Below are 13504 nucleotides of genomic sequence, written 5' to 3' on the forward strand. Positions count from 1 at the left end.
TTGCATTTCTAACAAGTTCCCAGACGCTGCTGCTGGTCTGGGGGGCCGCACTTTGAAAACCGCCCATTTGGATGGTTGCCTTCTCCGGAGGAACACACGGTGTTACTGACATTCAACCATTTAACTGCTCGCTGGATGCCTAGCACCTGCTTCACCTCTCTTTCCCCTGCAGGGAGCTTCAACTACAAAACTGGCACATGAGGTGACGGCTCCCAATTCTGGAACACTCAGTAAGTGACTGTACAGAGCACTGTTCTTACACACCCCACTCACCAACTGCAATACCACGAGGAGACGGTCCTGCAATCTCACCCTCGTTCTAAAGATGAGAACACAGCTCGAGAAGAAAATAGCTTGCCAAAGGTGATACAGTATCAGGACAAACCATGAAATGGCCGCTATTCACCCTTTTTTCAACTATAAAAATGGCAATTTCATATGGCTCCTCTGTTAGCAGGGTCTGTCTAACCTCAGTAGGTCTGATTCCAAAGCCTAAACTTTTAACCCAAGTCCTCTGTCTCCTCCCAGTTAGGACGCTTTCCTAGGCCATATGTCTTATTGATCGACAGGACCAAAATGTTGAGACGAGATGATAGGGGTGAAGCCACACTCTCCAGGCAAGGACCGGTCACTGGCCCTCGGCTAGCCATCCTCATCACTGACCGCCTCTCACCTGCAATAAGTTGTACTGTATAACTCATCCAGAGCGAGTTATATCCCAGATGGCGTGGCTGACCCTGAAGGTGACAGCCCCCGCCCCAGGCCCCTTGCTAGCTCAGCTGGAGTCCTTCCTATGATACAGGGTCTTCCCTGAACACATCTCATCATGCGACTCGGTGAGGCAAGTGAGAGACATAGGCAGTGGCCCTGCTTTGGGGATTGGAGGTTCTGGAAAGCATGGCATCAGAGTCACCCAGCATTTCAGGGCAGCCAAGGCAGAGTCGCTAGCACCCCGTTCTGAGCATCGCAGGAGCAGGGTGACAGGAAGAGGTGGCAGTGATGATGACTCCTCTAGAACAGTGGATCTCAGCTGGGGGCAATTTTGCCCCCGTGGGGCAATTGGCAGTATCTGGATGATTGTCACGACTGGCACTGGGGGATACTATTGGCATCTAGTGGCTGGAGGCCAGGTGCACTTCCAAACACCCTGTGATGCCCAAGGCCAGCCCCCGTAACAAAGCATTATCCAGCCCTAAATGTCAGTAGTACTGAGGCTGAGAACCCTTGCACTAGAATGGTACCACATATGGCTGGGTATTTCCTGTGGCACTGCTGTTTCTGGTCGTTTTACATGTAAACCAGGTTGTTGGGTCTCTTTGGCAATTCTATAAGCCATCTGTACCCTGCAATAAACCCTTTTGTTTGTATGTTAGTTGGAGGAATCACAACTAAAAAAGACAGCCATGGGGAAGATCAGACTAGAGGATGAAGAAAGAATTAGCTTGTCCCCAGAACTGAGGGCTGGGGGAGGATTTCCAAGTACAAGTATTATCCAGGGCAGCGCAATTTTATCAACGTAATGTGTACGTCATCCATGTACAACATGGACATTGTTATAACTCTCTAATCTGAGTAAATCTACATCTCCCAATTGTCTCATGATTGCTAACAGTATGATACACATACTTCCACATGACAGCAGCATTTTTCATCTTAATGTACTTTCTGCTAAATTGTCATATGTGTTAGCACTGGGGCAGAGCCACAAATGAAGGGAAACACAGGAGCAAGGATAGATACCCTTTGCCTGTCTGGTGTATTCCAAATTCACAGTGATACTCTTAGCCATAAAGTCCAAACTTATCTAGAAATTTGGCTCAAAGGAGAGCAAGTTGTATCCCAGAAAATGTGAGCACATTTTCAGAAGGACACAATGAAATCCTACTCGAGTTCTAAGACCAAGAACACAGATGGTTCCCTTTACCAGTTCTATAATTGAGAATGATAACCGCATCAAGCTCACCTTTATAAACATTAAATGAGATCATCACTCAGGTATGTAGCACAGAGCCTTGGCACGTTGTAAATGTTCAATAAATGTTAACACCCACATTAAACAGTAATATATCTTGGGAAACACTTTGGCCCTCAGCTAACACGTCAGTAAGGACAAGATAATAAAGCTTGTGAATGTGGAGGTCTAGAGAGTTCTTGGGGACTTAATAGGTGCTCAGTAAATGTCAGTTCTTGTTCTCTTTCCAAGTGCTCCCCTCTTTTCCCATCCAACTGTGACATCCCCAGTGCTTGGTGCATCTCCCACGGTGGACAATGGAGCAGGGCGAAGGTCTCCTGCCCGTGACACCTGCCCACTACCAAGCTCCTGTTTCCTGTTTCACCTCTCACCCCCTGCTGGGCCCAACTCCAACCCCCCACCTGCCTAACAGACTCTGTCTCCCCCTCCACTCCTGTCCTCCCATATTGACAAATTTGCAGCCAGCAGATTATAGACACAGTGTGAGTGAATCATTACCACCTGCTAATATTTTTATAGAATTTCATAAACTTGGTCATTCATGAATCATTTACACTACTTTATTCCAGTGAAGAGTTCACAAATCACTCAAATGCTGGCAAAATGCATAATAATGAGTAATATTTCAGGAGGCTTTGCATTAATGTGTCAGCTTCCAATACGGCAAGAGCTAAATTATTTTGCCAGGTGCCACTTTGGGTCAGAAGCATGGGAAGCCCTTTGGGGGCTGCAGCAGGGAGAGTGGGCAGGTGGCCGTGGGTCTTGGAAAAAGACAGTATTTAAGAAGAAACAGGTCATCCAGCGAGTCAAATCCCCTTCCAATAAGTGGAGTTCCTGGGAAAGAGGCCTAGGAATTTGCAGATTAGACATCAGAGTCTAGTTGGAGGTAAAATAGGAAGAAGTGTTTCTTAGTAATTGAAAATTCAGGGCTTTAGAAGTGGAGAGAAACAGATATGGATCCCAGATTCAACACACACCAGCTGGGAGACCTTGAAAAAGTTATTTAACAGTTATTTGCTTATCTATAAAATGGTGTTAACACCTACTTCTGAAGTCTCTTGTGTGAATGGATTAAGTAAGACAATGTATATGAGTTGTTTAGCACAACATCAGCCACGTAGAGTTCAATAAACAGTAACTTTAATGATGATACACATTCAGGGGCTCAAGGACAAATTTATCTCAGACTATTTCTTTTCGTGCAAATCTCTGAGGCTTAGTTCACAATGCTTTCTTGTTGGATTTGGAAAATGCTAGCACCATAGCATGAACTTGCATGTGAATAGCACTTACCTTTAAAATAAACAACAACAAAATTCACCCATGTGCTCTCTGCTTTTTAAACTTGCAAGAGGGGAAAGTAAAATGTGGGAATTGGAGACCCAGGATTCTGCTCTTCGAAGAAGCGGATTTGCAACCAACCACAATGCCCACCAGGGACAAGATGGACCTAACTGCACTAAGACAGTAAATCATTTCTAAATAGGCGCTTGAAATGAAGTGGATTTGCAACTTTCTTGTGCCCAAAGTATATTGAGAAGGCAGGAACCCAGTTCTCATTAAAATCCAGAAATAGCAGAACCAAACACAGAGTAATAGGTAGGGACCTTCCTCAGCAGGGACACGAAGAAAACAGGACAAAGACTAAATTGAAGAGCGAGAGGCATGGGGGACCTGGCATTAGAAACTGGGGCCTCGTGAGGCTGGTGAAGAGTGGCTCAGGCCAGGCCGCCGTTTGGCCGCTGTACCCCTGGTACTCCTTTCAGACACTGTATGCCCGCCAAGCCCCAGCAGCCTCTCCACTGGGCACATGTGGCCCTGCGCCAGGGGTAAACCAAGAAGAACAACGAACACGGCACAACTCCCTGGCATATCACCTGTACACAGTGGCGAGGAACTTAAATCCGTTTATTTTGAAACAAAGCCTACGCATTAAAATGAAAGCTCCGTGAGGGCAGGGAACCTGGTGCGTCTTATTTCCCATTATATTCCTCATCCTGCAGGTCCTCAATCAAATATATTAAGAAGGAATGAATTGATGAATCAATCGATATGCTACGGAGTACATTATGAAACTACAAATAAACTCAAGATTATTTAAGAGAAGTTCATGCTTGAGATGGGAAGGCTGGGCCACCACCAGTTTTCATTTACCTCCTTTGCCTTTCCCCTCACTAATTCTCACTCATGTGGTAAGACTGTATGGGGCTTACCATGTTCCTGGTACTATTCCAAATGCTTGACACGCATTAACTCATTTAGCCCATTGAATCCTATGAGATCAGTATTATTATTGTCCCCATTTCACAGATGATAAAATCAAGGCAGATACCCTGCCTAAGTTCCCATAGCTAGTCCATAAAAGCTGTGCTTTTAATTCAGCCAGCATGGCTACATGCAAAATTATGTTTGTAACTGCTACATACTACATGGCCTCACTTTAAGGGAAAATATGAGATGCTCTATGCTACAGACCAGACTCTATTTTACTAGCTGTTTAGCAACTATTAGTTAGCAAAAACTCGTCATTTCATCTTTTATTGGTCTGGCCAAAAAGTTCGTTCGGGTTTTTCTGTAACACCTTATGGAAAAACCCAAATGAACTTTTTGGCCAACTCAATACAAGCATTAAAGATGCTAGTACTATCCCTATTTTATGGATGAGAATCACAAGATCAGAGAGGGTAAGTGGGTTGCCCAAGATCACACAGCTCAGTAAGCAGCAGCGCTGACTTGAAAAACAATTTTCTGACCCCAGAGCCGTTGATATTAATCACTATTATCATTTACATAAAAATAAAAGTGACCCAAATTAAATAATAGTGACCCAATAAAAAAATAGTGGGGTTTTCTACTCAACCCTGCCCTCTGATACCTTTGTGAGCGTTAGAAAGGGGCCGCCCTCTCCCTGTGGACACAGCCCTGAACTGCAGTGCAGCTTTTGGCGAGTAAACTGGGGGCTGGATCAGGCCTTTCTCATCCCTCAGCCATCCCCCTTGTGCAGTAAAATCCCTGCACAGCTGTACCTGACAGCCCTGCATTCAGCTTTCGGAAGCCAGAGGAAAGGGACACTTCATGAATCAAAAATTCTCCTTAAAGAAAATCTCTGACTGGTATCTTTGACAACATCAAAACCAAGCCACCTGATTGACCAAAGGCCACCTTCTCATCACTCCCACTCCCTATCAGTCCTTGAGTGTTGGTGTTTGAGTTCTTCCCGCTGTAACTGCCCCAAGGCATCTTCCCCTCACTGTCCCTGGAGATCAAGGTCATTGCCATCTAAGGAGAATGTTCACTCTGAGGTGGGCCCTGGTTTACAGAGCCCAGAAATCTCTCTCTGAATGTGGAAGGACTCCCAAAAGGGTGACGAAGATTTAAACCACCTTTGGGTCCCACAAACATCAGAGAGGATCAATTAGCCATGCATGCATCGAAACTCTTGTTCAGCTCTTAAAATAGCTCCTACAGAGTCACCCCAAAAAGGCATCTCTCAGCCTCTCATTTACCAGTTCTCACTCCTAGCAACCAGTTTTTTCCGGTTTCTCTGATTCACGCTAGTCCTATTTCCAGGCTACAGAACACTCCCAAGAAGACTTCCTCTCCTTTATTCTTTATCTTGTACCCTCTTAATTTCCTAGGTAATTCTAGAGCTCAGCTTCCTCCAGGAATCTCTCTCTTTACTTAAAAGAGGGGCAGCAAATGCTATGAAGTTCAGTTCCTGTCAGGATAGAAGGAAAAACCATGAGTCTGTGGTAGATGTCAACCTTCTCACAGTTGAAGGTAGGAAACTGTTGTTAAAAACTTGTGGAACTTAACCAAAAAATTTAAATCTTTTTCAGCAAAAAAATGAGTAAGAGCAGCTCTGATTTACTGAAAGCTCACTAGGTGATGGGCATTGTGCTAAGAATTTGCAAAAATAATTTTATTTCATTTAATACAGTCCTTAGAGATGCTGATACTATCCCCACTTTGTGGAGGAGAATCAAAAATCCTCAGAGAGGGTAAGTGGGTCGCCCAAGATAAAAACAGCACAGTAAACGGCAGTGCTGAGACTTGAATGGCAATTTGCTAACCCCAGAGGTCTGAATCACCATGCTATGAAATTATGAAATTTATCATATCTTTAGTTCCTTGCGTCTGAAAATTAAGAGATATTCCTATCACAGGCAGGGAAAAAGTAGAGGGCATCTACCCATGGTCTGCAGCTGGCTTGTCCTACAGCAGCTGGACACTGACAGCTGCCAAGGTCACCTGTGGTCACCGTCAAGTCCAGCTGGACCTGGGAACTTCTGAGCGTGCCAACATTCAATTTCTACAACAACCAGATTCCGTGCCGGGGGTTCACTGAGGATGCACACTGGTCACCCTTTGGCATCCTCTGACAGATGGTACCCCCTGCAGATGCTCACAGCATCTGCCTTTTGGCAAAGTTTCTGAGAGGGAGGTCCTCCCAGGACCCGGGACCCTGGAACACCCTGTTCAGCATGAGGCTGGATGGGCCCTTCCTCACCCACTGCCCTGTATTTGTCTAGTATTTTAATGCCTCTAATGCCCTCTTCTATCTTCTCCTCACTGGAAACTCACAGCAATCCAGCTGGTGGCTAGGCAAGTGTTATCTGCATTTTATGGGTGGAATCCTGAGAACCAGTGCTTACTTGGTCTTCCCAAGGTCAGTATCTCATGGTGACAGAGGAGGCTAGACCCAGGGTACCCATTTCCCAGCCAGAGCACTTGACTCTCCAATGCAATGTCCCTCCACCCTCTGTCTGCAGAAAAGGAAGAATATGGAGGTTTTTTTAGGGAAGAGGAAGTAATTTTGTTGAAGTGGGATTGGGATGTTCTTACAAGGTGTTTTGACAAAGAAAACCAGAGATGCCAAGTCCAGTCCTAGAAACTGGCCGCCACCCCCCAGAGCCCAATCCAGGTAAATATGCGCATGTGACGGGCAATGGTGATGGAAAGCAAACACTGTTGATTGGGCCTCGTTCCCAAGTGCCTGCTTCCAGCTCAGTGAGCTGCATCCCACAGAGGCTTTCCCCGAAAATGGCTGGGAATCCTGTCCCATTTCTTGAAAAATGAGCTTACTGCCCTCAGAGGCTTGGGTCCTTAATACAGGCTGTGAGATGGGACTCTTGCGGGTGTCATAGAGAGGTGATAGGACAGACCTGGAGCCTATATGAGATTTAATGCTCACCCCAATATCTGTGTGCAATTACTTTGGTCTCTGAATCTTGAACAGGTGTCAACTTCTGAAACTATCCTTTTACAAATAGCCTTTTGTTTCTCCATATAAAAGAGAAGCAAGTACATTGTAGAAAAATCAGAAAAAAAAAATCAACACCAAATACAACCACCAACACTTTGATTTTTCCTCTGTCATGCTTCTTCACAAACATACCCATCATGATATGTGTAAATACTCCATCTGTAATGAGGATACCATATGTGTTGGTGTGTCTGTTTCCATTCAATATCTTGAAAATCTCCCATATAACTAGAACTTCTTCAAAAATATTTTACATGGTTGTAGAAAACTTCCTTGCAAAATTGTGCCGTAATTTAACCATTATATATTGCTTCATATTTAGCAACTGTTTCCATTTTAAGGATCGTGTCCTGCTATAACATCATTGTACAAAAATCTAACTAAATTCCTCTCTATTTCCTCAGGATGGCTTTCTAAAAGTAGAATGATCAGGTCCAAGGGTTTATACTTTTTTCAGCTCTTCATTATCACGCTGGTTTCTGGAAAACCAATGTTAATGTAAGGTTTCTGACCTCCTCTGAGATCCCCTCAGGGCCCCCCCTTCTTGGCTTTTTGTGCCCAAAGTCTCGCACAGAGCTGGGGGGCTCCGTTGATGAGATAGGGGCCCCCACTGCTGCTCTGTCAGCGTTCAATGCCACTCGGCTTCCACAGAGACACACTTAAAGCCGCGCAGCCCCGGGTTTGACGGAGCACAGAAATAATGAGCTCAGGGGGAGGGAAGCAGCCTTTGAAAGGCACATCTCTGCGTGTGGGGCGGGCACTCGGCGGGGGGGAGGGGTACTCACTTGATAGGTAGCGATCGTTTCTCTGTCCAAGTTCCGTGTCACGGAGACGCTACCTGTGTTCTCATTGATTCTGAAAATTCCCTTAGGCTCTTGATCCACTCCCTTTCCAGTGAGCCGGAACTTGGACCCTTCCGGTCTGTCACTATCGACTACCTGGTCAGATAAACAGAGCAACACTTAAGACTCTGGCTGGAAAACACAGAGAAAGCACAGTACAAACACACCTCAGTGACCAATCTACTAATCACAGGTGCCAACGCAGAGGTGCTGGATGAACTTGACTAAAGCAGCATCACCAAAAATAGCATCACTGTTTAACACCTTTCATCCTAATATGCAAATCTTTGTGGCTTTCAGCCGGGGAAGCTTACCAGCCCTGGGGTGACATATAGTGATGAATCTAAGAGGGAAGTAACTTCATGAAGTTCAAGGTTGAACATTTGTATTATTTTTAACTCCCGGGAAACAGGCTTTTTTTCTGCAAGTAAGACCAAATAAGCAATGGAAAACATTTGACAGTCCTATACCGGGCAGGCATTAATCAGGGTTCTAGGTATCTACATGTATGCAGTCATCAACAGCGCCAACTATGCCCTTGCTTCTACCAGGTACTAGGCATGGTGCTGAGAAGGAATTTTACACACACTTTAAAAAACTCTGACAACAATGCTGGGGGCAGGGAACGTTATTATTCATACTATGAATGGAATCAATGAGACTCGGGGAGATTACACAAGCTTGTCACGGTCACAGTTATTAAAGAAACAAGGATGGGATTCAGAAGCCATCTTCCATCTCCCTAGGGGCACTGCTATGCAACACTGTCATTGCTGAATTCACTATAGGTGGTTAGCCTTGATCTGACATTTAAAGAATAAATTCAAAAGGTAAAGATATAGGAAGGCAGTTCCAGGCAGAGGGAACAGCATAGACAGGCAGCAGGCAGGTGAGAGAGCCTCGAAAATTCCAGAATGGTTTGAGGAGAGGTGAGGCTGAGAGGTAATTAGGGGGCAAATTATGTTATGTTTTGATGTCATCTGAAAGTATCCAACCAAAGAGAAAATCATAAGTTGCATAGGTTAGTTCTAGAGTTCTAACAAGCATTCATGTATATTTAATATCACTTTATCATCAATACCTGCAGACATTAATTTGATTATAACACTATAAAGGTCACTAACACAACAGACATTCAGAACAACAGATAAAAGAAAGCTAATACTGATCTGGCTGTCATCAATTTACAAGTAAACAGGCACCTATTGGAATATAGTCAACTGAGTCTGGAGGATTTAGGTGGCTGAACCAGAAATGTGCCTTCTGGTGGAATCAGGAAGAGGTGTAGTGGTGGCACTTCTGTGGGCGCCATGCCTGCAATTCTGACGTGGGCCACCAGGTGGCAGTGGTGCCTAAGGCAGCGTGAGCCTCATGGCAAGCCTCCTCTGTCAGGACCAGTGGAGTAAGAGCATGACGCAGTCCATAGGGTAGTACAGTTTTTTTCTGATTTAAAATATTCTTTATTAAAATACACTGAGAATTTTGATTAAACACCAGTTACCTCTGTTTGCATTTCTTTTAATTAACAGAAAATATCATCCAAAGCAAGACTAAAAATAAGGTATGTGGTATCTTCTGATGAAAAGAATTTTTAGTCACTGCTTGACTTGATTGAATCCAACTGACATTACCCTCACTGCTTGGAAGCTCCGTGAGGTCAACAGCCTCAGCATATTGGGCTCACCGCTGGGTCCCATGCCTGGCAAAGTGCCTGGCATACAGCAGGGACCAAGGCCAATATCTGTTTAATGAGGAGCTCCACTGATTAGACAAACATATGTCTCAATCCTAGCTTGGCCAACGATCAGTCCTGTGACCTTGAATGTGATTCTTTGCCTCTTTGGCTCTCGATTTCCTTATCTATAAAATAGGGATAACGACACTTATTTCCCAGGGTTGCTGAGAGTTTGTGTGCACATAGAAGGGGCTCAATAAATCAGAGCAGACAATTAGAATACTAAGATAAGAATGATAATAATAACAAAGTCATGCCATTGTTGTTAATGGGTAAGACTCACACCGCCAGGCATAAAACACATCTTAGCCACAATATAAAAAAAATCCCTTTCTAAGGGAACACATTTCCTTTTTAGAAACAAAACTCACAAAAGTCTCTGGTTTCAGGACAGAAGTGCTCTGGAAACAGACTTACTGTGGGAAGGGGCATCTGAGCCAACTCTGTTCCTCTTTGTCTCTTTCACATTTACCATCACTCCCCTCCTGCTCTTACCACTTCAGCCCAAATATGGATTAAAACCTCTTCCTTTTGCTCCCCTACACACACCCGTGGGACAAGTCCTCTCCAAAGGCCATATTAACTAAAGGGAAATGAACATGGGAAACCTACAAAGGCTATGGAACTGTCCTGCTTCCTAAGAGTGGATTTCTGACCACACCCACTAGAAAGGACCTGTCAGGAGAAGGCTTCTGTGATCTGTTCTCCTTTCTTGACCCTTCCCTGCTCTGAAAGGGTGGGGAGCACAGCACCCCAGACCTTCTGGAAGAAACACAGTGGGAGACAGTCCTGAAAGCTCTCTTGAGGCAAACACTGCCATCCTCCCATTCCTCTACCTGCCACTCAACATGGAAAGCTGAATTCTAGACTCAGAAATCCTCCCAGGGCAACTTTTCCTCCTGCTGTAAAGATCAGGTCTGTGTCATTTCCTTTCTCTCTCTTAGAGATCTTGAACCACGTGACCTCATGGAAGCAGGGTCTTGGAGAGAACCCTGTTTAATCAGTGCTGGCTGCTGGATTTAAATGACTGATTCTCTGGGGAAGGAGCAAGACCTCTGCTCAGCAGTGCACAAGTCTTCTCTCTCTCTCCAACATTTTTTTAAAAATTTATTTAATTTATTTATTTTTGTCTGCGTTGGGTCTTTGTTGCTGCATGTGGGCTTCCTCTAGTTGCGGCGAGCGGGGGCTACTCTTCGTTGCGGTGTGTGGGCTTCTCATTGCGCTGGTTTCTCTTCTTGCAGAGCACGGGCTCCAGGCGCGCAGGCTTCAGTAGTTGTGGCACACGGGCTTCAGTAGTTGTGGCTCATGGGCTCTAGAGCGGAGGCTCGGTAGTTGTGGCACATGGGCTTAGTTGCTCCGTGGCATGTGGGATCTTCCCGGACCAGGGCTCAAACCCGTGTCCCCTGCATTGGCAGGCGGATTCTTAACCACTGCGCCACCAGGGAAGCCCAACATTTTGTTTCTAAAGGCCTGGCTTTGAACATATCAGTTGAACCTGCCTCCTGGTCCTCAGTGCTGTATCTGTTTTGAAGGAGCGCTCATAGCCACACCAGGCACGGTGCCCCCAGACTGATGAGCCTTACAGGGCCGCCAGCACAGGGAAGTGAAGGGCCTCATTCTCCCTGCAACAATTGGTCTCAAGATATGGTTCCCTGGACCAGCCTGGGCATCACCTGGGAGCTCTTCAGAAATGCAGATTCTCAGTCTCCACCCAGACCCCCTGGATCAGAAACCCTGGTGGTGGGGCCTCACAATCTGTGCTTTAATAGGCCCCGTGGATGATTCTATGCACACCCGGGATTGAGGACCACCGAGTTAGATGGATTTCAGCACCATCCACGCTCATTATGATTGGTGATGGTTTCCACCGTTACTGTTGGGAGACTTCTGCTGGAAAAAAGGCTGGGCCTCTTTGCTACCTCCCTTCCAGGCCTATTTTAAACATATAACACTATTAGGAACTCTTAAAAGCCTGTTTTCTAGAACGTCAGTAAAGCAGAGTTGGTATTTTTCCAAGTCCCACATTTCCGTGTGTATCAAAGGCACCCCAGGGCATGGAGGAACCTTGGAGAAGAAAGCATGCGAGTAGGGGTCATTCTCCACTGGAAAGATGGGAGTCTTGGCTCAATTTAGATTCAGGAATTACCCAACAGCTCTCCGGCTTCTTGGTCCCCAGGTGGGGCTTCAGAGGGACCCCGGTCCACTCCAGCCTCACTGAGCTGGAGAAATAGGAGGTATGCAATGGCTGCAAAGGAGGCCTCAGCCACACGTCAAAGCTGTTCCATGCAAGTCAGGTGGGTTTCCAGATGACCTTCATTATACTACGTTAAACTCCTAAGATTTGTCCAAATGCTGCTCTATGGCTATGGCCCCAAGGCTATCGTCCTTTTCTTGTTGTTTAATGTGATGGAATGTAAGAAATCCAGTGCACTCCTGCCCAGAACAAATCCTGTCATGAGTCTCTGCTCCTGCAGCAGCTGTTAACACACATTATACCACATAGCAGGGCTTCACAATTAGCTGGTCTTTCCTATTATTCTTTGTAATTCAACACTACTCTTCACAGTGGGATTTTTCTTCCTTGTCCTCTGAGTCGGAATGAAAAAAAATAGCTAATGATGATGAGAAAGAACTTGGACGCCGGGTGCCAACACTCTGGGAAGGGCGTGTAAATAGCACACAGGAGTCCTGCTGCATACCTGGGTAAAGTCACTTCCCAGGCAGCAATGGGGGTGACCGGAACATCAACTGTGTCGGTGGCATGGCTCAGGTGGGATCAGAGTCTTCTTCACCCAGCGAGGGGCAGGAAATACAGAGGCTTGGAGCAAGCAGTGATGCTTGGTCTGAGTTTTGAAGGGTGTTTTCACTGCCTACTTCCTCCAGAGTGTGGTGTATTACAGATAAAGCCAGGGCCCCCCCTTGAATCCCGTTCCCACCTCCATTCTCTGCTGCAAGTAGCCAACAATACCAAGTTGCAATGTGTTTTAAAGGTATTCTATGAATTTATATACATATATACATACTCACAGAATATATAGCAATTTTGAATGTTTTTACATTTTTATAAATAGGATCATTTTGTATAAATTATTCTATAATTTTTCTATTCAATGTGGTTGGAGGTTATATATATATAGTATGTAATATTTTTACATATATTATTATATTTATGTAATATAAATATATTTTATATCTCATAGACAGATAGATAGATACAGACTTTGGGGTAGGAGTAACTTTCCATTTATAGAAACACTGCCTAGATAGTATAAAGTTCCCATATACCTTTCATCCAATTTTCCCTAATATTAACATCTTTTATAACCATGGAACATTGGTCACAACTGAGAAATTAACATTGATGCGTGACTATTAACTAACTAACCTCCAGATTTTATGTATTCAGGTTTCACCAGTTTTTCTACTTCTATCAGTTTTCTGATCCAAAATCCAGTCCAGAACCCCACATTACCTTTAGTCAGTGTGTTTTTTTTTTTAAACATCTTTATTGGAGTATAATTGCTTTACAATGGTGTGTTAGTTTCTGCTTTATAACAAAGTGAATCAGCTATACATATACATATATCTCCATATCTCCTCCCTCTTGCATCTCCCTCCCACCCTCCCAATCCCACCCCTCTAGGTGGTCACAAAGCACCAAGCTGATCTCCCTGTGCTATGCGGCTGCT

The 13504-nt window shown here is 44.9% G+C and overlaps 1 protein-coding gene across 2 annotated transcripts in view; it reads right to left on the reverse strand.

Annotated features, from left to right (window-relative positions):
• Positions 1-13504, reverse strand: part of CDH13 (cadherin 13) — a 1038265-nt gene that overhangs the window by 490584 nt on the left and 534177 nt on the right. For both annotated transcript variants that reach the window (XM_007182584.3, XM_057533958.1), the window contains exon 5: positions 8024-8176. In XM_007182584.3, coding sequence (XP_007182646.1) covers positions 8024-8176 — 153 coding nt within the window. The remainder of the gene's footprint in view (positions 1-8023; positions 8177-13504) is intronic.

This window comes from Balaenoptera acutorostrata, chromosome 19, assembly GCF_949987535.1.
Source record: "Balaenoptera acutorostrata chromosome 19, mBalAcu1.1, whole genome shotgun sequence".
In the NCBI taxonomy this organism is placed as follows: domain Eukaryota; kingdom Metazoa; phylum Chordata; class Mammalia; order Artiodactyla; family Balaenopteridae; genus Balaenoptera; species Balaenoptera acutorostrata.